This window comes from Symphalangus syndactylus, chromosome 9, assembly GCF_028878055.3.
Source record: "Symphalangus syndactylus isolate Jambi chromosome 9, NHGRI_mSymSyn1-v2.1_pri, whole genome shotgun sequence".
Classification (NCBI taxonomy): domain Eukaryota; kingdom Metazoa; phylum Chordata; class Mammalia; order Primates; family Hylobatidae; genus Symphalangus; species Symphalangus syndactylus.
This window is the reverse complement of record NC_072431.2, coordinates 41,477,901-41,503,468: the sequence shown is the minus strand read 5'-3', so window position 1 is coordinate 41,503,468 and position 25,568 is coordinate 41,477,901. Positions and strand designations below refer to the sequence as shown.

Sequence of the window (25,568 nt, the reverse complement as noted above, 5' to 3'; positions counted from 1 at the left end):
CAAAAGTGCAGTAATTATCCACTTAAGTTTTTTGAGCAACTTAAATAGAATTTAGCTCATGAGAAGAGGGAAATCATTCAATCAATGGCAGTACTGTCAAATTGGTTGCCACTAGGCACATGCGGCCACTCAAATTAATTAAAATGAAATAAAAGTAATAATTCAGTTCCTCAGTTGCCCTGGCTACATGCCAACTGCTCAGAAGCTGCATGTTGCTAGTGACCACCATACTAGACCATTTGTAGAACAGTTCCATCACCAGAGACAATCCTATCTGACAGGGCTGACCTGTGAGATCAAACCGTAAGCTTTTCATTCCCACCAAGAGTCTAAAACCAGGGATACTTTAAAATGGCTTAAGCGTCTCATATAGGGTATTTTTAAAAACTTACCCTCATTATGGAGTTTTGTGACAACCACCTCCACATCTGCTAGAGAATGAATGCTGATTAGGTCACTACTGAAGGCTTTGCATTTCGCATGTGCCTTATCCCAGGAATTACTTTCATTTACCAGCAGATAGCAAAATCCATTATTTGGCAGCCAGCCTGCATCACAGCGGGTATCTGAGTATGTCCAGACATCTGGGAGAAAAGCAGCTATTTATATTCCAGTAAAGACACATCTATTTTGAATCAATAACATTGCAAATTATTTTTTCTTGAATAATGAGGGTCCTGGAAAACTGGGGAACGTGATGTCAGCTGCTACAGTGACATGAATTCATGTGGTGCCTACCACATAAATGAGGTATATATGGCATCATAGGAATTCCTGCTGGGATTCAGAAAATGATGTGACTTTAACATGCTTCAATGTGCTATATGGCTGAGCACAGACTATTAAAGGGTTTGGACACAATCAAGGGAGAGATTGCCCTTAGTCCAAGTAGACAGTAGAAAGATGTGCCTTAAGTCAGCTTCTGACAAATCTTTTCCTGGGTATGGAATTTGTTAGGTTTCCCTCTAGTCTCTGTCCTTGAGAAGATTATAAGAGGGCAAGCCTCCTTTTCTTGTATGGCCAGCTTAGCAAGGGGATGTAGATTAATGCTCACTGTTGAACAAAGGACAGGCAGAGATTTAAGGGACAGAATAAGACATTTATACACTTCACATCAAAGAGATGAGAGGGCAAAGGTTACCCCTGGACTTCTTTCCTCCCCTCTGCTAGACAGATGGTCCTCATGGAATTAGTGATTCTGTTTTGACCATGATAAAGCTCACAATCGAAGGTCTAATCTTTCCAGATTAGAAAAAAAGAACGAAGTATGAAACCCTGCAGAATACTTCTACCCCTGTTAACAAAACCAGAAAGTGAGTTGGTTACTGAGACTTCACTGATTTAGAACCATTTGGAATATCTGTTGTAAGAAAACACAGCATCTTAAAAATGTGGACAGTTTGTTTTTTTACTGAAGGATAAAGTGATTCAGATTCAGCTAGCCTCTTACACTTGCAAGATAACTCAATTAACTTTAATATTCTGAAATAGCATGTATTATTGTTATATTTTATAATTATGATAAAGGAACAGAGGAAAAATGTCACCCGTAATGGAACTTAATGCAATCATTTTCATATTCTAGTCTTTGTCTCAATGAATACATATTTTTACAAGATTAAAATGATAAGTAGGCATATCATTTGGTTTTGTTCTTTGTATTTTCCTAATGGCACAGTTATTTTAGTAAATGCATATTATTCAATCATGTGGAAACATCATGATTTATTTAATAATTGCTACTGCAAGATATTCACTTAATCTATCATCAATTGCTCCAGTTTATTTTCATTTGTGCTGGCTTTTCTATTATGCCTTTTGTTGTATGGACTAAATTTGGTTTGAATCAACTTGGAAGACAAATGTTCATTTCCCCTATTATCTTAAAATATCCCCTCACATTCTTTATTTTATATCTAGTTTTTCCTTAAAAATTGCTCTATGCTCCTTTTTAGATGACAAGACATTTGGATGCTTTATTCCCTTCACTCATAGTTCCTTAAAGCAGGACATTTAAAAATCATCCTTTCCCCTTGACATGGTTTGGCTGTGTCCTCACCCAAATATCACCTTATATTCCCATGTGTTATGGGAGGGACCTGGTGAAAGGTAATTGAATCATGGGGGCAGGTCTCTCCTGTGCTGTTCTCGTGATAGTGAATAAGTCTCACGAGATCTGGCGGTTTTATAAGGGGGAGTTTTCCTGCACAAGCTCTCTTTCTTTGCCTGCCACCATTCATGTAAGATGTGACTTGCTCCTCCTTGCCTTCCGCCATGATTGTGAGACCTCCCCAGTCACGTGAGACTGTAAGTCCATTAAACCTCTTTTTCTTCCCAGTCTTGGGTATGTCTTTATCAGTAGCATGAAAACAGATGAATACATCCCTCCAGTTTTGAGTATTAGTTTCTCTTATTTGGCGAGGATGTAATTAAATACCAGGTATACATCAGGCCCTGTGCTTGACAGTCAATACACTCCTCTTCTCCATTCTTTCAAAAACTCCTCACACTCTTCCACTCCTCAAAAACTTCAGCTGTTCTTGTGTCTCTTTCATCCCCAAACTCCCTGGAAAAACTCCCTCATTATACACATTTTATCCCTCTGCACCTCTCCTTTTTTACTTGATTTTTCAATGCAAAGACTTGCCTGACAGAGAAGGATGGAAGAGGGCCGGGTGCTGTGGGGCACAGGGTAGAGAAGCCTGGGCTTACTCCTGTGTCCATAGGTTTTGCCTCATTACGGAGGCATGCACTGCAGTGGTTCTCAGACTTGAATATGCATCAGAACCACCTGGAGAGCTTCTTAAAATACAGATTGCTGGACCCCATCCTGTAGTTTCTGATGTAGCAAATCCGGGGTGGGTCCTGAGAGCTTGCATTTCTAACAGGAAGAGGTGATGCTGATGCTGTTGGTCTGGGGACCACCCCTGGAGAACCACTGCTCTGGAGAAAAAAGAGCCACACACGAACAGAAGTATATTTCCTGTCTCGAATATCTCTGCCTTCTTCTGGGTGCATACATATTTTTATTTAATATTCTTCATTACCTCAACTAAAGCTTTATTCATATATGGTTGATAATATCTAACCACAGGGTTAAAAATCAAGTACTTTTCTGTACTGTCAGTATCAGGAGAAGGAAAGGTAGAAATGGATGTTGGAAAAGATTTACTTGTTTTCACAAAACTATGATTTTAAGACCTATTTGTATGAGTATGTGAGAAAGATACCTGTTAACTCCACTGTATTATTTAATGGTTTCCTGCAGACATAGGGCAGTTGAGCTTCACAGGAAAAGCTCTGCCACAGACCAGACTCAGCATCCATTCTTGCACAGCTGGAGCCACCTATGATAGGTGCACTGGGCCTGTCTTAAAAGGGAACATTTTTCAAAGCATTAGAATGAGAAAGTTAGGGCCAGGATGGTGTCAGAAAGAATAATTTGTAGTCCTAAATTTGCTTTTATGGGAACTCATATTATAGTTAAAACTTAACTAAATTGAAATGTATAAGCCTCAATGAATAATTATGTGCTTAAATATGTCTTTCTTCTAAAATATAGGATCTAAGGGGAAAACATTATGATATGTTGTAGTTAATTTTAAAAACAAAAACCAAACTTTTTCCTCAAATGACTTCCAGGTCATATTATATGGTTAGTAACTCTTAATCTGCTACTCCATAAAATAAAAATATTAATTTATCATTGTCATGCCATTAAGGCCTTGAGTTAAAGATTAAATTATCTTTAAATATTCTATTTACTGAAATAATAAAAGTATTACTTCATTTGCCGATAAGGAAATTTAGCAAACTAAATTAACTAAAGTGACTAATTGGAATTTTATTGCTCTTAACTCAGTTTTCCTATTATGTGTGCAGGCAGTTTTATACTGAAATTAGTGCTAACTTTAGGTTCTACATTTGTCATAAGCCTAAGATTTTATTTTATTTTTCAAAGTTGTCTAATCCTTCCTTTGGGAAGAAAGTCTTTTGGCTAAGTGGCATTTTGCTTGTTTTATTCCCTAAAAGACTTTCTTTGAGGTACTTATTTGAATTATAAAATACAACCATTATATTGTCAGTACTTGGGTGCTATAGTGGGGAGAGACCCCAAGAGTTTGAAAACGAGCGGGTAATTCCATATTAGAGTTAAGCTGCAGATGAAACACAGCATGGGTGAGTTATAGACATGCCAAGTCCTTTAGGGACATAGAATGGCTCCTGGGCCATGTGGTGGAGCTCATTTTGCTCTTACATAAAAATGTAGGGTTGTTCTAAAGGTCTAGAGGTTCAAATGCTCAGTTGTCCATGGTGTGGTTCAGCTTGGCAATAACAGTACCGCAATTAAGAATGGTTTAGGAAGAAAAAATTCTTCCGAGAAGTAACCATAATAAGAGTTGCCAAGATGTGAAACTTTTCTAAGCTATTGGTGAGTGAGAAGCTTTTGCTTTTTTGAAGATTTGTTCTGTGCAGAGGGGGTAGGGAAGGAGCAGTTACCTGGATCCCAGTTGAGAAAGTTTAATGGTTTGTGGTCGGACCATTCCCAGCCTCTAGCAGAGTATAGCTGATTTAAACCAATCCAGAAAATCTTAGCAATGCCTTCTTTTTCTGCAAGAATTAAAAAATTTTTAAAAAGTGACAAAGTTGCCTAAGTTATTATCTAAATTAGACTTATTCTACTAATAACAAACAAATCTGCAGACCTTGATTGTAAGGCAGCAATCCCTGTAGAAGGCTGTCTATGCATCAAAGGCAGGCAATGCTAATAGACAAAAATCTTCAGACTATTGAGAAACCCAAAGGCTGATAAGTTAATTCAGTTCTGCTCTCCTATTAGCTTGTCAGATTCCCTTTCATCTAAGATAAGAACAGAAGCTTCTTAGAGTAGCTGTCTCACTATTTTTACTCCTCTTTTATTAATATAGAAGACTTATCAAAAGCAGTTTCCATTGTACTTCTAGATTCAGAAGATCTGACTGTATTCTAGACTGACAATTTAAATTCATTAGGCACACATATTATTTGCCAGGTTCTAGGGATATAAAAACCGAAATGACAAAGTCCTTGCCCTCATGAGAATTTCAATCTAGTAGAAGGAGACAGCCATGGATCCCTCAAATGATCAAGTTTTTCTGGGACTGTGTCAGAAATATGTATAGAAGCTGTTTCATAGACAATGGAATGTATATATATATATATATATAATATATATATATATAAAATATATTATATAAAAAATATATATATGGCTTATGGCTCTAGGGCCCAAAGGGTCCTGTTCAGACTAGAGATACAGAATGAGAGTCACACACACACACACACACACGTGGTACAGTGGAGATAGGTCATTCAAATTTATTATTTGATGACCAGATGCTATCAGCAATTAAGAAAGATAGAAGGTGGGTGGATCACCTGAAGTCAAGAGTTTGAGACCAGCCTGGCCAACATGGTGAAACCCCGTCTCTACTAAAAATACAAAAATTAGCCAGGTGTAGTGGTGTGTGCCTGTAATCCCAGCTACTCAGGAGGCTGAGGCAGGAGAATTGCTTGAACTCAGGAGACAGAGGTTGCCCTGAGCCAAGATTGCGCCACTGCACTCCATCCTAGGTGGCGGAGCAGGACTCTGTCTCAACAACAACAACAACAACAACAACAACAACAACAACAACAAAAGCAAGCAAGCAAGCAAGCAGAGTTTTAGAGGTTAAAACACAGTTTTCTTGGGTCTTGGGAAACCAATAGTCATAATTAGGCGTATTGATATGCCTAAGAAGCTTTCATACTGGAAGAGGAACTTGAAACATTAGAAACAGATATACTTCTAAAATTAATGATATGTATTAAATATGGGGCATGTCTGGCCAGGAGTAGGGTACAATAAGGTCCTTTACCATATTACATTACTTTCATTAGTTATTAAAGAAAACTGATGCATAAGAATCATGCAACATTTGATTGTCACACTTTGGCACTTTTCTCCTTCACCGAAATCATTGGTTTCCAAATGTCAATATTCTAGGAAACTTGAATTTATTGGCACTTTTCATTCGCAACAATATTTTTTCTAAGGCTTCAGTGAGGTCTGGAATAGAACTCCAATGCCAAACACTAGCCCATTTAGCTTATTTGGCAGATTTTCATTCTAAAGATCTGAATATTCAAGTGCCAAACAATATAGGAAAAGGGTAAGGCTACGAGTAAGAAAGGAGGTCTGAATAAAGCTGTAAACAAAAAGAACGACAAAAGACCTGTGGCCTTTTAATGATAAAAAGAGATAAAGATATCTAAGAGGGATATGCAGTATAACAAAAAAGTAAGCTGGGCATGATCCTGTGCTCCTGTAGTCCTAGCTACTTGGAAGACTGAGGTGGGAAGATCGCTTGAGCCCAGGAGTTTGAGGCTATAGTGTGCTCTGATCACACCTGTGAATATCCACTGCACACCAGCCTGGGCAACATATTGAGACCCTCTTTCAAATAAATAAATAGAGTTCTGCAATTCTATATGTTGATATTCAAATCCCAATCTGATACTTCTTAGCTATATGCTGTTGGGTATATTATTTCTAAGGATCAGTTTCCTTATCTAGTGATAAAACATTTGTTTGATGAGGTTGTAGTAATGATTAACGGATTTATCTGGAGAAAGTAGGGCTTGCTTACAGTAAGCATTTATCAAATATTTCCAGTTATTATAAAATAGTGTGACAGAATGTATCTGAATTACTTAGACAATACATGTTTGTTTAATATATAGCAATAAAGCTTATAGCTTTGTGCAAAAGTGAAAAACAACCCATGAGACCCATTTCTGCCTGCAAAGAACTTACAGTCTTATAAAAGGTGAATCCATTTATATGTGTGATACAATTTGTTTTCAAGTCAAACTGACTCTTCAAATTTAGGCTCTGCTAAATACTTGTGGGTGACTTTGGACAAGTTATGTTTCCTCTCTGAGCCTCACATTCCTCATCTGCAAAATGAGGATAACAATAACGTCCACCTCATAAGGTAGTTAGATGGAATGAAATGAGATAATGTATAAAAAGCATTTAGTAGTCTGTCTGGCACATCATTATTATCATATATTACAATTGTTTGTCTTTCATTCAAAGAATAACTCATCAGGGACTCAGTAACTTAGGCTCATTGATTTTTAAATATAATATTAAAATTTCTGTTTATATAGTTTCTTTTGAAAGATATACAAGACTATGGAAAGAATTATAGAATTTTACTGAGTACATAAAAGAAGTCCTAAATAAATAGAAAAGCATATCATTTTCATGGTTGAGAAGACAATACTGAAACTGCAATACCTTTTATTTATTTATTTTTTAAGACAAGGTCTCCCTCTGTCACTCAGGCTGGAGTGCAGTGATGCCATCATAGCTCTCTGCAGCTTCAATCTCCTAGGCTCAAGCAATCCTTCTACCTCAGTCTCCAGAGCAGCTGGGACTACAGGCACATGCCAACAGCCAATTAAAAAAAATTTCTTTTTTGTAGAGATGTGGTCTCACTTTGCTGCCCAGGCTGGTTTCAAACCCCTGGCTTCAAGTAATCCTCCTGCCTTTACCTTTCAAAGTGCTGGCATTGCAGGTGTGAGCCACCGCACCTGGCCAATTCCTTTTTAATGAATCTGTGATTCAATACAATTCCAATCAAAGTTCCAATATGGTTTGTTACTGAAATTAACAAGGTGATCCTTAAATTCTTAGGATAAATGGTCTTTTAAAGTTTTTATTTATTCTTATCTATTAAGTTTTCATAATTAAAAATTAAAAAATTACCACTACCATCCCCCAAACAAAACAAAGTCCTATCCATTCTGTGTCCACGTTATTAAATCCACTTTAAGATTTAGTAAAACACTCCTTGCCCCTGAGGACTGTACCCTTTCACTCAATGTAAGGACGTTTACTGAGGCCATCTAGTATAACTTAACCATCTTCCTTCCCTTCCTTTAATTCTCTGTTTTTCAATGTTCAAAGAGTTTAATTGTTCACTTTTTGAAAAATCCTTTCATTTAGGATTAGGGTAGCAGTTTAATCTTGCTACCTAACCTTGTTTTCTGAACATTAATCTCTCTTTAGTTTCCATCACAACATACATTTCTCAACGGTGAAATATGATTACATTCAGTACTTTTTTGCTTATGGGTTTCAGTGTAGAAGTTTAAATCCCAAGAGAGATCAGAAAAGATACATACAAAGAAACATATCTGGATATGAAAACAGAAGTACCTTTACCATTTTAGCCAATTTGCTCTATCACATGCAAATAAAATCTACCTTTAAGGTAAGTTAATTCAGCAGCACTGTTGATGCTCAGTAAATCAGCTCCTTGATTCTGACATGAAACATAAGCTTCTTTCCAAGAAAGAGCCGTCTGAGTATTAAATTGGTAGCAACTTCCAAACTGCTCGTTCTTTTCCCAATTATTTTCACAACCATTTTCTGTTGATAAAGACATGTTAGTGATCATAAAGTAAGGACATAATGTTTTCTATTACTTAGAATGCTTACAAGTACTGCAAGTCAATTTGCATACTCTTAGGATATGCCCAAATGGAGACTGCCATCACTCATTTAGACCATATTTTGATCACAATAAAATTGGAATCATAACACACCAAATGACTCAGGCTGGTTGAAGCTTCCACTCTTTCTGATTTTCCACTCTTTTTTTATCTCTATCAATTACAATGCTGTGTTTTCGCCCATGTCCCTGACTGCCCTCTGCCTGAGATATGAGTCTCAGTGTGCACACGTTGTGAATGCTGAGCTAATGGAAAACAAGCTTATTTGAACATAGTGGCAGACTACAGAGGGTTTGCCCACAGCCTGCATAGAAACCACTGTATGTGTACGTGTGTGCACAGACATGCTGCTTAAATGGCCAAGATATTGAGCCCAAGTGACTACCTTATTTGGGAAACTATATCCAAATTTCTCCTTAATACTTTAATAAAGAATTGAATATATGATATGTAATTCGCATTACATATGCATTATATATGCATATGTATGTATATATGTGCATATAAACATATATACATGTGTTTGTAGAGTATACATAATTTCAGACAAAGAAACTGCAAGCTGTTTCCTGAATGAGATATAAAATTTTCGAGACAACTGGTTCAAAATATATTCAGAGCCTCCTGTGTACTCCCCACAAGAGGGGAAGTCCAATGCAGGCTGTGTCAAGTGCATCCCGGGCTCCAACTGGGGGACTTTCCAAAAGGCCTCCTATAGCCAGTTACATATCAGATGTTATACTCATGATCCTATAAGCTGGAAGGGCCTTTAGAGATCATCTTGTCTAATGTCCTTATTTCACAGACAGGAACAAAGACCTAGGGGTGACTGTGACAGAGCTATAATGAGGGCACTGGTCTTGTTGATCCTCTGAATGGCACATCCTGCTGCTTCAGCCATTTTTCTATGGCATAAATAGCAACAGAGATTCTGACATTTGGTAAAAACAAAATAGGGTGGATTTGAAAGCACATTGTCTAAAGGTTCATTATTACCACTGAGGCCCTACACTTGTAAATCCAGAAGCTTCCAGGAGTGGGATGGCAGTGTGTTTGCTATACAACATGACCTCCATGATTTAGCAGCCCTCAGGTTTGAGAAACTTACAATCTTGCTTCTTCCATAAAAAGTAACTCTAGGAAGCATATGCATGCATTAACACCACTGTATGTGTCACACCCCCAAAGCCCCAGCACACACACAACACCCACAGGAGGCTAAAGGCACCAAGACACATCCCTGTCAAGGCAGCAAGGTATAGTGGGGGTAAATATGTACAGTGGGGAAGGAGGATAAAGAATCCTTCACCAGTTTCCACAAAAATGTGGTCTGACCCTGACAGGTCATTTCATTGATCTGGGCCTGCTGCCTCTCACCTGAGAAACAGGGGTTTACATTGGATTACCTCTAAGCAATCTTTCACATCTAAATTTCTGATCCAAATGATAAAGAGAGTTAAATGAAGTTGATACCTGGCTGACCAAACTCTGCTTATTATCAACTACAGCTGAAGAAAATACTGGCTTTTTCTATTTTAGTAGGTAGGTTACAGGTGTTGAGAAGCCTGGGCCTCTAATTAGATACATGATCCTCAAAGTGTGGTCCCCAGACCAGGATTATCAGCACTACCTGAAACTTGCCAAATTTGGGGGTGCCACCAAAAATCTACTAAATCAGAATCTCTGGGCCCTAGATATCTGTGTTCTAACAAACTCTCCATGTGATTCTGTTGCACCCTGAAATCTTAAGTCTTAACCCAGTATAATCTCTTCAAGTTGCTTAGAACTCTGCATTCTGAAGCTCAGATTCCTGAAGGAGGGATCAGCATTACTAATACCACCTGGCTAGCTACTCAATGAGTCAGGCTAGTGTAGCTGTTTGGGACAAGGACTTCATAGCCAGACTTCCTGGGTTTGAATTCTAGTTCTGATATTTATTAGCTGTGTGATCTTAGGCAAGTTACATATCTCCCTTGTGCCTCACTGTGATCATCTGTAAAATGGGGATAAAGTATGGTACCTTTCAGGGTTGCTGTGAGGATTGAATGAGTTAATGTATATTGAGAGCCTGAAACAGTATCTGACACCTGGCAGAGCCCTGTTAAGTATTAACTATTATTACTTAGGTCTGGAGCTCTTTCCTTTCTCTTTGCTATAGATTATTTCAACCTATTGTCCATTAAGTAATATTTTGTGAGTACCTATCACATGTCAGGTACCGTGATCCCCTGTAACTCTCACCTAATTGGTGAGAAACTGTCTCAGTTATGTGCCAGATAATGATGTAATTGCTACTTTGGTCTCTCTCTGTCTTTCTAAAGAACAGCAAATTCTTTAGCAAATCCTGAACAGTTTGTTTCTGGTAAAAAGTAACGAGAAAAAGCACTCTGACAAACACACAGGAATGGTGGAAGGAACAGTGTCACCAATTTTGAGAGCCCCAGGAAGATCTAGCTCTTCTCTTTCCCGCTCTTTGCTTCAGGCCATAAACATACTTAAGACTTCACCATCCTAAAAGTGTTTTTCAACTGATCTCTTTCTTAAACTACCCTTTGCTTTTTTAAATAAAAATTATAGGAGGCCACTGTTTTGGACTAAGCTCCTGATCTAGGACTCAAAAATCAAAATGGAGTCACCCATGCCAAAGTTCCACGTCACCAAACTGAAACAGAGTTGTCATCTGGTCTTTTGAGAAATCAGGAGAGAGACAACTGCCTAATTTCCCCAACAGGCCAGTTTCAATCTTTAATTGGCCTGATAATGAAGTTCCCTCTGTTTTAATGCTTAACCTGAAGTCACCTGATGTTAACCAATCAACTATTTCTCTATTGCTCTTACAAGTTACTTTGAAATGACCAATCCACTCTTTGGTTTTTGTTTTTGCTTTCTTCAGCCCTTTTTCTGTCTACAAAGCCAATCCCCTCTGTTCAACGAACTGGAACACTTACAGTAGTCTATTTTATGAAATGAGGTGTTGCCTGATTCTAGAATTGCAATAAAGCCAAATGAGATTGTAACTACATAAATTTGTTGCAATTTTATCCTTTGCCAACTGTCTCTTCTGCTCTGTGAAACTTACGAGGCTTACTTCCTTCTGTTCATGCTTCATTCCACTACAACCCAGCTTCTACCCCCTCTAGTCTTCTGAAACTACTAAAGGTCAGCAGCAATTTCCTAATTGTGCATGCCTTTTCCACACTTCCTCTCCCTGGGGTGTCCGTGCTGTGGAACACTTCCTCCTCCTCCATGACACCATCCACCTTGGTTCACTCCCGGGCCTGCTTCTGAAGGCAAATTCATGGCTACACATTACCTCTCTCTTCTCCTCCAAACATACACTTCTTATCCGGGATGATATTTTTGCAGTCACTTTTGAGTCACTTTGAACTCTTCCTTCTCCCTATTGCCTCATATAAATGTACTGCCTTTCCACGTAAAGTTTACCAGCCCATACATACCAGGCTTTAAGCAGATGCCCCACTTTCGGTCATGTTCATAATTTAAGGTGGTGGCACACCATGGCCCACTATGATCTTCATCAAGGATGCAATCATGATGCCAGGTCCCATCAATTAAGAATGGAAATTCACAAGGTCTCCCGTAGGAGTTCCCATCTCTGGTATAGATCTCTGGGTTGGAGAGGAAGTTGGGGAAAAGGGAGTTAAAAACTGGGTAGTCAGCTTCAGGTGGCTAATTTCTAAAACTGTTTTTAAAAGAAACGTTGTTTAGAATACAATATCCGAGTGTAGGAATTCAGAGCAAGGGTGCTGTCAGGTCTGGACGTGAATGCTGGCTCCCTGTTAACCCACTGTTTGCCTGTGGGCTAGCTATCCAACCTCTGGTAGCCTCTGTTTCTGCTTTTGCAAATTGGGGATAGCGTTCAGTGATCAACCGTGTGAAGCTTCACTTACTGTGGTGTGATGAGGAGCTGAAAGAGCCTGGCTTGATCAGGTGAGGGCCTACTAACTGCTGTGGGCCGCAGAGCACTTCACCAGAAAGGGTACCCTGGCTGAGGTTACATTTACCTCTACTTTCTTTTCTTTAGAAAGTGTTGGAGCCAGAAAAATACCTTGGAACCACTCAGGGTGGCTGTGGACTTTGGAACCACCTGCAGAATTAGAAAGATGGACAAATAGTCCCATTGTTCAGAGACTGGAGGTAGAATTGAGACTGTGGTTTTTGAGGAAGTAAAAGGAAGAGCTGCTGAATTTCTGAATAGATTCTTGGGAAGGTACAGGGCATGGTAATTTGGGGTGTGAAAGAAGCAGCAGCGTCAATGGGGCAGTCATGTGACCGGCTGGGGGCCAGTGAGGTAGTAGACATAGCTTTTAATCATTTTCCCTGGTACATGGGGAGGAACTGAAAAGTGATTCCAACCTCAAATATGCCTGGAAATGCTGGAAGGAGTGTTTGATACTTATATCAATACTAATTCTCTTGGAAAGGTGTTTTTATAGAACAGCTATCCCTGTATCTCTGTCACAATTTGCCAAAACCTCGGTCCTCAATTTGCTAAAAACCTCGGTCATTAACAGATCAAATAATGGCCATTAGGTAAATCATAGTAATCAGATCTTATCACTGTTTACCAGGCAATTAGGGTTCCTCAAAATGTCTCACAGATTTGCTTAAAAGTGTGCTTAAGACAGTATTTGATCCTACTTTCTTCTCCTCAAGTGTCCGTCTAACTAAAGTGTGAGGCCATTTAACAGCTCAGAATGTATTAAGCAGACCTATAGCAAAAGGTAATAATAATCTGGATGCTTTTCTTGGCAAATAGTCTTTTAAAGATCACTGGTTTTGTCTTCCTATGTCATATAAACAGTTTTCAAAAGGGTACTTCTGTTAAAGAGTATGTTGACCTTATATTTTATAAGGATTCTGCTTATTACCTATGTTTCAGTTTAACCGCATCAAAAACCCCCCAATAGCTCATGACCAATTTCTCTTCCCATATTACAAACCTAAGAGGACAGTCCCCGAACACAAAGACTGTTCCTTGTAGAACCATCAGTTTTCTTTTCTAAAACCTTTGATTTTTGGAATACAAAGTGCCTTGGTATACATTTCTGTCATTTGTTCTTTATACTTTATACTTCCATAGTGGAAGTATTATACTTGTCTGGGAAATCCCCATTTTTGCAGAGTAGTCAAGTGAGACATTCAGGCACTCAGCTGCAAGTGACAGGGATGAGAATGGGCTCTCTCTGATTAGAGTCTTGACCTATAAGGATAACTTGTGACATCAGTGGGTGCCTTCTCAAGTTTCAAGTTAAATTTCATAGCTCAAAACTGGGCTTCAATTAATAAGCTCACTAAGTCACAATATATGCTTTGAAGAATGATAAGCAAACAACCACCACACCAGAAGCAGCTAAATTACGCTAACTATTCACTAAGCGTTTTGTTCCCACACCTTCTTTTCTGATGCTGGCCTCTTACACACCATGGGCTTCCTTAGCAAGACAGGCTTTCCTGGGAAGAATCTTCTCTGAATGTGCAAATTTATGGTGATAGCATCCTTAAAACAACAGCTTTATTATGCAATAGTTACAAATTTGTGAGATGAGGTGATTATGCAGAAAACTAGCAAATTAATGTCATCAGTAACATGAGACAAAATAGTTTCAGTGGATAAAGAGGTTCTAAGAGTTGCCCAGAATTCTGATAGTTCTGCAGCCACCCTGCCACAAAAAGTCCATTTCCTCTGCATAATTCACCAAACATTCAAAATTTGAAAAGTGCCAGTGAAATCAAGGTACCTTAATGATATTAATGTACACCTGGGTGCTAGTCAAAAGACGTTCACTCATAAAATTTATGCAACTTCAGTTTTCTCTGAGATGAACATGACTCACACAGGATAGGAGTTGGGGTGAGAGGCAACCCAAGGCACAGTGATAAATTAATGTTCTTGTATCACAAGTGAAAACTTTGTTTATACTGCTAAAGCCAAGGGGGAGAGAAAGAAGCTATGTTTGGGGAATGGAATACTGGTTTTGAGCCCTAGCTTTGCTGTAACAAGCTAGGTAACCTTGGATTTCACTTTGTTGGGACTCAGGTGTCTTCTATGTTTTGTTTATATACTGCTAGATAAGAAGGTGGGGACAACAATCAGTATCAAGAGTCTGAGAGAGGAGTCCTAGAGAAAGTCCCTAACTTAAGACAGCAGTCCCTAACCTAAGAACAAGAAGGGATATACATAAATTGAAAAGGGTGGAATTGCCAGGACTTCATATTTGATTATATTGGAGTGGTGGAAGAGGCAAGCCTGAAACCTCTAGGGTGACTTGCTGATTTCTGACATGTAGAACTTAGATGGTACCAGTCACCCAGACAGAAACAGAGAAGAGGTGGCAGGTTTGGCCCTGGCTTCTGTGCAGATTAAAACTTGAGGTATGCCTTGACTAGTCACAACTATATATGCTTTAAAAAAAAGCTTTAGTGTTTCAAATATTATATTTGAAAAGGTCAAGAAACATTTCATGCCTTTGCGCTATGCTGGTGGCATTGCTTAGCTCTCTCTGGGTGGTCCCCTGGGTAGGTCCCTAACCTTTTTTGTGCTACTGATGTCTTTGGCAGCTGGGTGAAATCCACAGTCCCTGTCTCAGAAGAACATTAGAAATGCATAAATAAAACACAGGATAAAAAGGAAAAACAGTTATATTGAAATGAAGACACTCTGGGGACTGAGGGAGTTTAAGATTACAACTATGCCCCTCAAAAGAATTAGATTAGGAGACTAAAAGAACCCTGCCAAGAAAATTATCCTTTCTGATCCCTGGACAAATACAATGAAACAAGTTAAATCCAATTAAAAGGTATTTCGTTTGGCTCTGTGTTTCCTCTTAGTTGGCAAGTTGGAGAAGGGCTTTTGTGGCACAGAATTTAAATTTGCCATTAAGTTGTATCCAGAAAGCAACTGCTTTACTTTTAGGAGGAAACTGGCTTGCAGAAACAGACTGTCAACTATTCAAAGGTCAGGGATTGATGAAAAGGAAAACCCCATCTCTAATTCTGTAATATTTCTCCACAACAGAACTTGACATTCTCAGAATAATCCTCACTAGGAAATAGAAAGACTAGAAAGAAAAACTTGTGCAGATGGATAATGGAAAGTATGGGAGCGAAGTTGCTATCCTGACTTTGAGGGCAAATTTAGCTTAAATGATCTTTAAGAGAAGAAGAAAGCCACTGTAAAGCTAGGGAAATTTGTAAAGAAAGGCAAGGGGAAATAATAGGACTTAGAGGACATAATTGTATGCATATCGACATTTGGTGTAATTTAGAGCAACATAATGAAAAATATTTGCTTGGGAGATAGCTAATTACATTTAGTGGTTGAAAAAATAAATCTACTCATTCTTTAACTTAGAAATTAGTTGCAATCCAGTCCCTAGACTCAGAGCTAAGTCCATGATCAGCTCCCCCCAAGGCAATATTAATATACTTATTTTTGGAAGTAAGTGAAAAACTCCACTCTTAAAATGCTGAATCATAAATATAAACATCAAAATTTGGTTGCCATGCAAAAATGAAAATAAATAAGAAAATCCACTCAAAATTTTCCCATTTTATTCGAAATCTGTAGGCAAGAAAAAATGCATTTTTCCTCCTTCTCCTTCTTTTCTTTTTTAAGGATGGGGGGCTCACTATGTTGCCCAGGCTGAAGTGCAGTGGCTATTCACAGGCGTGATCATTACACACTACAGCCTTGAACTCCTGTGTGCTCAAGAGACCCTGCTGCCTCAGTCTCTCGAGAAGCTGGGACTGCGACCATGCACCACTACACCTGGCCTTTCTTCTTCCTTTAAAACTTAGAATAAGATCAACATTATTAGATCATTTGACTTTTAGACTGTAAAAAGATTTCCTGTTAATCTAATGTTTCCTTTCCTCTAGGGTTTAGAAGACCATCGTAAGAAGTACATATCTATCTGATGAAATCCCAGGTTTGTCACAACATGGCTGTGTGACCTCAGACAAGGCACTTAAACTCTCTTAGCCTTACCTGCAAAGTAGCGGCAAATACCATGGACTCGTAAGAATGTCGCTCAAAGTAACTGCACAGTGCCTGGAACTGAAGAGCTTACTCACTGCCCTTACTAATGTACGACGCTATTTTTACTACACTGTGCATGTTCAATGCCACATGTGACAAGCACAACAGCAAATTGGTCAAAGTCCCTCTCTAGTACTCACCATGATAAGGCTGGTCACAAAGGCTTTCCTCTGAGCCTCCTTTCTTCCAGACATCAGATGCATTTGAGATTGCTGTGCCATGTCCATTCTTCAGAGCCAGCCGGTACCGGGCAGCTCCGTACAGAGAGTGGTGCTCACATTTCCACCACATCATGGCACTGGAGTCACAGCTGAACATTCTCACCTCATTTACCGATTTGGTAATATCTAGGCCAAGGCACTTTTGGGAGTGCAAATGAAAGAGCCGATGCTGGGACACCCACTTCCATAACTTGTCCTCAGTTTCATCACAGTCGTCTGCTACTATCCAGCCATACACTGGCTTGATGCACTTGCCCGTATTTCCATGAACGATGGTGAAGGGGTCATTAGCTGAGTCAAAGGGACAGACAGATTGTAGATTATGTGGTTGAAGTGCCTTGCTCCCTGCCTGCTGAGGAGAGTCTGAGCACTACTGGACTGTTCCCATCCTCAGACTGTTCCCACTCTTTTTAAGCTGCAGGGGACTACACAAGGTGGGACAGTGGTGAGCAGAGAGGCAGTGCAGTGTGTAGGGTCAGAGCATGGGCTCTGGAGCCAGTCCGCCTGGGTCCATATTTTGCTCCTGCTACTTATTAACCATAGGATCAGGGCAAATCATTTAACCTCTGTGCTCCAGTTTTCATATGATGGGTGTGAGCATGAAAGGAGCTAATCCATGTAAAGCATGTAGAGTAGCATGTATATTTGTTGTTGCTATTTCATGAAAGATTTTTCCCTTCTCATTTAATAAGATAAAAGAAGCTCTTTAGTTTTCATCTCAATGAAAAGTCTAGTTGGGACCATAATTCTGCCTTGCTTACATGTTAGCTACTATGGCAGGGTAAATTATTACATGAAAAGTCGATGCTTAACACAGCATGTTCACTATATATATGTTCCTTTCTTCAGATCCAAGTACTAGTGAGGCCTCTGTGCTCCTCTGCCTTAGGGCAAGTTAGTGTGGCCACTAAAAAGGAAAATTTAAGGACAATTGTCTTAAAGACCACTTCCCCCTAGATATTTTTTGGAGGCCTAAATTCATTGAGGTATCTCAGAGGAAATGGGGAAATTTCTGGGAGCAGCAGAACAGTGGGGTACAGAAACAAGAAGAAATAGAGGTCTGGGTTCTGAGGGTAGGGGAACCTGTGGCCAGCTCCATTGTGGCACCCTCAGGAAGGCGACAGGATCTGGGGAAAGCCTGGGGAGACTGACTGTGTGGATCACCTAAGAAGGCTGAACCCCAAACTCCAGGAACTACCAGAGTGATGGCTGATGAGTCTTGAGCCACCAGATTCAAGATCCTGTGGGTTTGGACAATGGGAAACCCAGAGGTAACCAGCGGGATCCCATGACTAAAGAAGAATCCCCCCTGAATGTTCCCCTGGCACTTTGCATGAGCTGGGAAAGACCCCAGTAAGGACAATGATTGAAGTTCTGGCAACCTGGTGGAATGGGAGCTCAGCATCAAATTTAGTTTGGTTTTCTGAAAATAAAGTAATGCATTGTTTCTTGCACACCTGAGTTTGTGGAATAAGATTCACATCTGTTACAACAAACTATAATCGGATAATTTGGTTAGTTCTTTTACAAATGAAAATTTTAAACAATTATAGCACAAATCATCGTGTCGATAAGAGCAAAGCTGAAATATTTTAGACAAGTTTAAGCAATCACTGTCAATGAACCAGAGTTCAGCAGAAAGACCTGTAAAATTTTGGTTCCCAAAAGGCACTTTCAGTTTGATACCAGCTTCACAGTCACTGGTTTCACTAACACCAGATGCTTTTCCTAGTAATAATTCAAAGGCTTTCAGAGTTAAAAATTCCCATACCAGGGACTGGTGACTTGAGGGGAATTTTACCACGTAAATAATAACTACAAAATTAAGTCTGACTGCAGCTTGAACTTTGGAAGGACTTTTTTTTGTTTCGTTTTACATAACAGAAGCAACAACAAGAGAAACAAGAACAGCAACAACAATCCTTTAAAGTTATTTTAAATCTGAATTTTAAAAGTATTCCACAGGATTGCAGCTAAGGATGTTTGCCATAGCAGCTTTCATCCTTCACACTTTTTTTTTTTTTTTCGAGATGGAGTCTTGCTCTGTTGCCCAGGCTGGAGTGCAGTGGCACAATCTCAGCTCACTGCAACCTCCGCCCCCCAGGTTCAAGTGATTCTCGTGCCCCAGCCTCCCAAGTAGCTGAGATTACAGGTGCCTGCCATCACACCTGGGTAATTTTTGCATTTTTAGTAGAGATGGGGTTTCACCATGTTGGCCAAGCTGGTCTCGAACTCCTGACCTCAGGTGATCCACCCACTTCGGCCTCCCAAAGTGCTGGGATTATAGGCATGAGCTACCGTGCCCAGCCACATGCCTCACACTTTCTTCTCTGACATTCCTCTGACATTTTCTACTTGATGGACACATGCTGGGAGGACAGTCAACAAAAAAGGAAAATGTACTATAAGATTACTACTTACACTTTCTCTCATGGCCTTCTCCCACAATTCAATAGCTACTCAGATCTCTGATCTACATCTTTTCCAAACTATTCTCTCTTGCCTCTCCAAAGTAAATCTTGCATTCCAAAGTCTCAAAAATTACAGAAGAAAAAAGAAGTCTGCTCCTGTAGGAGACGTGCCCATCACCCTTGTTGGAAACATCCCCTCTCCTGCCCTGTAGTCTTGCTGCTGTCTTTCCCAGGCATTCTGCTTTGTGTGCTCGATCCCAAACAGGTGAACTGGGGAAGCAGCAGCTTTGCCTTCCTTTGCAGTTTGCAGTTCTGGATTTTTCAAAGTTTTTGTAGAATCCAATGGATTAGCTACATTTCTTTATACAGTGGAAAAAGCAGCAGTTAGGAGTCCTAGATTGAAACACAAACACTACAGGAGAGGTGTGGAGTAGCCATGTTAAAGTGGAGCTGCCAAACTTCCTAACAAACTGCTACATCTCTGAATATAGATGTTTTTTCTCAGACTAATCCCTTGTTTGAACCAAGTATGCAATTTCAATGTGACACTTACGGTGGTCACTTAGTACAGATCTTAATTATTGATATACTTGAAGGAAACTTATTAGCCTCCATATATAAGGTATGGATAAGCATACATTAGATAGGGAGAGTCATATCCTTTCATGATGCTTCCCTGTATCTTTCTTTACCCTTAGCAGGATCTGTTGAAACTGCCTCAGTCTTACGACCCTTATAGGGATAGCAGGTTGAAGAGCTGGAAGAAGGACTGAGAAAGAGTGAACATAATCCCTTATTTAGAAAATTTGGTATAGAAAGGCATATAAGCTATTTTAGAAATATATTATACTTTGAAAAGGTAATTACAGAGTAGATTTTATTTTCTAAAACTTATTTTATAAAATAGATTCTTTATCAATAGCTTTCTATTGGGTTTTGTTCACTTTACAACTTTATACCAGTCCTCAATGGAGTTTTAATATTTACCTCCAAATACAATATTGGGGCAAATCTAAAAGGCAGAAGTTGTTGAAAAGAAGCCTCATTACCCCCTAGATGCATTTTGTATATGCTTCATTTTATATAAATTCTCCAGTGGTGTTTGAGAGAAAATGGCTAAGTAGTATTACCATAAATTGAAAATAAATTTTTAGTATTTTTACATCCATCAAAGGCAAATCATCTCTCTCAGTGTTTTCTTATTGTCTGATCACTAAATAATTCCTGCCTTTGGTCCCTAGACCAAAGAGCTTCACACATTCCAAAGAGAAGCTGGATATTGACATTTATAACCACAGACAAATGGATAGGGAAATAGCTTGGGAAAACAAGAAGGATGAAAATGGCAGCATTTATAATTTCAGGGGAACCATCCATAGATCACATATTAAGCATTTTGTAGAGTCTCTACCATGTGTTCAGAATGTACAGGTAGGTGCAACAATAGAGAATCAGAAGTCTAGGTTTGTTAGTTCAAAAACAGGTCCTGAAGTGACAGTTGAGTCCATGGCAATGTCCAGGGAGTCAGAAAGTCTTCACGCACGACTGGGTGGTGTTGGCTGGTGGAAACCTCAGGAGTCCCTGATGGATTGGTTTACTTCAAGCTGTTAGCTCTCCAAGCAGGCAAAAATGTCAACTAAGCACCTGGCATCTCCCCAAGGACACAGAGGTGCTCCTTCAGTGTTTGGGTAATAGAGGCCACCTGCACAAGCCTAGCTGTGCACATGTGACGAGGTGCATGCCATCACCAGCATCATGAAGCGGACGCTGTTGCCAAAAAATTGACCCAAATGGCTGGGGGTTCAAAATTCCAGTGCTTCCCCAAACAAGGCCACAAGACTGCTCTGAGGGTGAGAAAAAATCGATCAGAGTAGCTGCTAGGAGTAAGGAAGGATACAGGATAACAAAACCTGTGGGACATAGCACAGGGGGAACAGAGTTAAACATGGTGCTTTTCGCTTTGGGTCAGTGATAAAGAGCAGTGATTGCAGAGACTGCAAGAATTAAGGAAATCTTGAAATTTGTGAAGGAGATAAAAACAGGACTGAAGCATATGTCAATGGAAATCAAGAGGTTAGTGATTGAAAAGTGAGTGCATTTTCACTGTAGTTAGTTGCTGCAGTGAACTTTTCCACCTTGGATTGTGGGGCAGGCAGAATAAATTATCAAGGCAAGAAAGGATCTTATTTTAAAGGATTCTTTTGGTAGTTCCTAGCACACAGGGTCAAAGGAGAATAGAGAAGTGTGACTCAGAGCAGGGTTCATTTCCAAGTCCTTGCTGTAGATAGGATGATGCCATTCACACTCTGAGAAATCTCTTCCCATCGCTCTCCGAAGGAAGTCTAAACCAGATGGTAACTTAGCTTAGCTGCAAAGAAAATAAGAGCCACCCACAATTTAATGTTTCTCAAACTGCCTGGACAGTCTTTTCCTTCCTCATACAGGCACGATAGCAGAAGTGGCCGGTGGAGGGTGGCCCAATTGAGTGCCCATGATGCAGTCCGACCAAGAAACAAAGTCCTCTGCACACCTCTCGCCCAGGCAAAAAGAGAAAGTAAAAGCAACCGGTTGCCGCCAAGGGGTGTGTGGTGGGGTGGGGCTGGCACTACCCCGAACATCAGTGAAGGCTGTCTGTTTCTGGTCCTGCTTCCGCAGTGAGAGGCAGCAGGTCCCCAAGCAGGCGACCTGCCCTTCAGCGTGAGGCTGTCAGCCTTGGGGGAGCGGGGTCATTTGGAGCTGATAAACCAAAGAGAAGAAAGGTTTGCTGCTCTAGGCGGTGGGTGAGGGCATCATAGCTGACTCTTGGTCCTGGTCACTTTCGGAGGAGATGGTTTGTTTAACCTGACTTCCTTCCTGATGCTCACCGTAGGCGCAGTGAAATCCGGGAATCGTTGGGAATCCTTGGCGCTGTGGGTGAGGTGACCAAGGGGCGAAGGAAAAGCGAGAACGAGAGGGACAGGACGCAGAGGGCAGATGGGGAACCCCATACTCCAGCAACATTTTATAAGAGAGGCGACGGAGCAGGGCACCCGGCCAAAAAAGCCTCCGTGCGCCTACTCTACGGTGCATCGCGTCCCCTCTGCACCAGAAGGGCCCTGTCCTCCCACATCCACCGCGCCCTCCTCCGGGCCCCCGAGGGCACTGGGGCGCCTCCTCTGTCAGACCACCCCTGCGACTCAATCGTTCGGCTCCAGAGCCCCCCCGCCAACAGCAAAGCAGCCGTGACCTGCCCCAGGGGCGCAGCTCTGCCCCAGGCTGGAAGGCAGCACAGCTGCGTCGTCGAGGTACCCAGCGGACTGCGGGGCGGACGCGCCCGCGGTTACCTGCGCGGCCAGAGGGCTCTGCGAGATCCAAGAACCAGAAGAGCAGCATGAGGAGCCCCGCCGGGCGGCGAGGGGTCGCCCAGCCTGTCCTCATCCTGAGCTGGCGCAAGCCTTCCGGCCGGGTCCTCGGGCGCACGCGGCTCCCGCCCCTCCTGCTGAGCGCGGCCTGCCCCGCCCGCACCTGTGTCTAGTCCTCTAGGGGCGCCCCGGCCCCGCCCCCGCCGCCCTCGGCCAATCAGACGTGCGTCTCCTCGGCCCCGGGGCGGAGCGGGCCGGGTGTGGGAAATGAACAGGGCGGGGCGCTAGATACCTGCGTGGGGTAGAACCCGCGAGGAAGAGATACGTGCGGGTCGGTGGGAGAGCCAGGCACCGCACAGGCTCCTGCACTGGAGGGTTCGGTCCCCGCCTCTTCATCAGCCAAGCTGGGGAGATGCGGCCCTTACTGGGACTTGGCACCGCCCTGGTGGGTGGGTTCTGTCAGTTTAGAACCTTGGCCTCTGCCTAGCGCACTGTGGTCAGGGACGACTTCTCCATACCAGCCTGGACTGGAAAGGGACCCACGATCTCTTCTACCCCGGAGGAGGAAGTGAGCACCTGCCCTGTGGGTGGCTGCGGCCAAGCTTAAGAATTCAGTCGTCCCTGGCAACGTCTTGGGTATTTTGATAGTGCAAACAAAGGTGGAATAATGGTACACTGCAGTTCTACCCATAGTTGTTAAAGAATTAAAAGCAAGAATTACTAGAATGACCAAACGACACTTCCAAGGAAGACTTATGCTTTATAACAAGTTGATCTTTGCGAATAAGCTCTTTGCTTAATAATTTAATGATAATAATAATTAGCTGGTAGAAATGTAGAAGTCCGCATGCAGAACCAGAAATTTCATGTCCCACTCACTGTCTTCCTGTGGACACTGCTATCATTATAAAGAGGCTGAATTCTTAATGACCTAAGTTGCTCAAATGTGCATGTTTTATACTTTTAAATCCCATCTTTGCTGAGCACATAATCTGTACTTGAGGTGGCCTCCATCCTTGTTGTATGAGGATGCAAAGACCTAGGTTACTCTTCCTGACTCCCACTGCCAACGCTTCACAGTTGGCTCCCAAACCTGCCTTGGCTCTGTCCTCTCCCCAGGGTCTGGCCTTTCAGTTCCATAGATATAGTGAGCACCTGCCATCACAGGATCTGGGCACACCATGGAACAGGAGGACAAAAAGACAACATCTCCGCCCTCCCCTGAATACTGGGGAGACTGAGGCACTGTGATGGATAATATTGTCAGCTTGATTGCTATGAAGGAATGCAAAGTATTGTTCCTGGGTGTGTCTGTGAGGGTGTTGCCAAGGAGATTAACAGTGGACTGGGAGAGGTGGACCGGCCCTCAATCTGGGTGGGCACCATCTAATCGGCTGCCAGCATGGCTAGAATAAAAGCAGGCAGAAGTTGGAAGGACTTGACTGGCTGAGTCTCCTGGCCTTCACCTTTCTCCCGTGCTAGATGCTTCCTACCCTCGAACATTGGACTCCAGGTTCTTCAGCTTTTGGACTCTTAGACCTATAAAAGTGGTTTGTCAGGGGATCTCTGGCCCTCGGCCATAGACCGAAGGCTGCACTGTTGGCTTCCCTACTTCTGAGGTTTTGGGACTCGGACAGGCTTCTTTGTTTCTCAGCTTGCAGACAGCCTATTGTGGGACTTCACCTTGTGATCGTATGAGTCAATACTCCTTAATAAACTCCCTTTCATATGTACACGTATCCTATTAGTCCTGTCCCTCTAGAGAACCCTAATACAGGCACACTCAATGACACAGGGCAGAATGAATGGGGAAACTGATAAACGTTGAAGGAAGGCAGCATCTTAGCTGGGTCTTAAAGAATGGGTAGGAATTTGAGCAGGCACAGCTGGTGGGAGAAAACTAGTGACAGGGCAGAGGCCAGAAAATGCAAGCAGAGTCAGAAGACAGTCCAGAGTCCAGGGTAGCTGCCTTGCAGGGGGTGTGTCTGCGAGAGAGATCAAAGTGGTTGTGGTGGGGGCCCCAGTGGAAATGACAGCAGAAAGGTGAGTTGTGTCTGTTTTGTGAAGGGCCTTGAATTTATTCTAAGGAACAGATGGTGGGAAGTTTTGAGTAGGAGAACCTGCCACTGACCTGATCCCCTCTGCCTCTGTGGCTGCCTGCCTTTCTTTCTGATCCTGCCCAGCTTGGAGCTCCTTGAGGGCAGTGGTCTTGCCGTATTCATTATCACATCCTCAACACTGGGCACACGGCCTGTCCCAAAGTAAGCTCTCAATAAATGTTAGTTTAATCAATGGATGGATTCCTAGGGCCACCACCTTAGCCTAGGGCCGTATGAGCTCCTACTTGCATTATATTGCAATAATTTCTCAATTGACTTCACTGCCAACAGTTATTATCCTCTCTGGCAAGTGAATCCTTCTAAATACTGTTTGGAACATGCCACTTTTCTACTCAAATCCTTTCAGTGCTATTTGCATATAGCAGGAGCTCCTAAATGCTACTTAAGGGGAATTATGAAACCCTGAAATTTTATGCAGCTTTATAAATGCACTATTTTTTGAGGAGGAGGAGGAAGGGTACAAGGCTTTCGTGAGAATCCCAGAGAAGCCCATGATACAAAAAGAAAACTCCAAGACAAAAAGGAAGTACCTCTACAATCTGACCCTTTCTCTTTCTTTGAGATGGAGTTTCACTCTTGTTGCCCAGGCTGGAGTGCAATGGCGCGATCTCAGCTCACCGCAACCACCGCCTCCTGGGTTCAAACGATTCTCCTGCGTCATCCTCCTGAGTAGCTGGGATTACGGGCATGCACCACCACGGCCAGGCTAATTTTGTATTTTTAGTAGAGACAGGGTTTCTCCATGTTGGTCAGGCTGGTCTCGAACTCCTGACCTCAGGTGATCTGCCTGCCCCAGCCTCCAAAAGTGCTGGAATTACAGTTGTGAACCACGGTGCCTGGCCTAATCTGACCCTTTGTCTTTACTCCCT

General features: G+C 41.6%; 1 protein-coding gene across 3 annotated transcripts in view; it reads right to left on the bottom strand.

The window, feature by feature from the left end:
* The window catches only part of LOC129489445 (CD302 antigen), a 149,458-nt gene extending 126,698 nt beyond the window's left edge, over positions 1–22,760 (bottom strand). For 2 of the 3 annotated variants that reach the window (XM_055292000.2, XM_055292004.2), the window contains exons 1-7: positions 22,562–22,759; positions 16,747–17,118; positions 12,003–12,173; positions 8,297–8,461; positions 4,501–4,611; positions 3,231–3,371; positions 393–584 (exon numbers count right to left, since the gene is read on the bottom strand). In XM_055292000.2, coding sequence (XP_055147975.1) covers positions 393–584; positions 3,231–3,371; positions 4,501–4,611; positions 8,297–8,461; positions 12,003–12,173; positions 16,747–17,118; positions 22,562–22,655 — 1,246 coding nt within the window. In that variant the 5' untranslated portion in view covers positions 22,656–22,759. Of the gene's footprint in view, positions 1–392; positions 585–3,230; positions 3,372–4,500; positions 4,612–8,296; positions 8,462–12,002; positions 12,174–16,746; positions 17,119–22,561 lie in introns of all 3 variants that reach the window. The other variant, XM_055292001.2, reaches the window with a different exon arrangement.
* Positions 22,761–25,568: the final 2,808 nt, after the last annotated feature.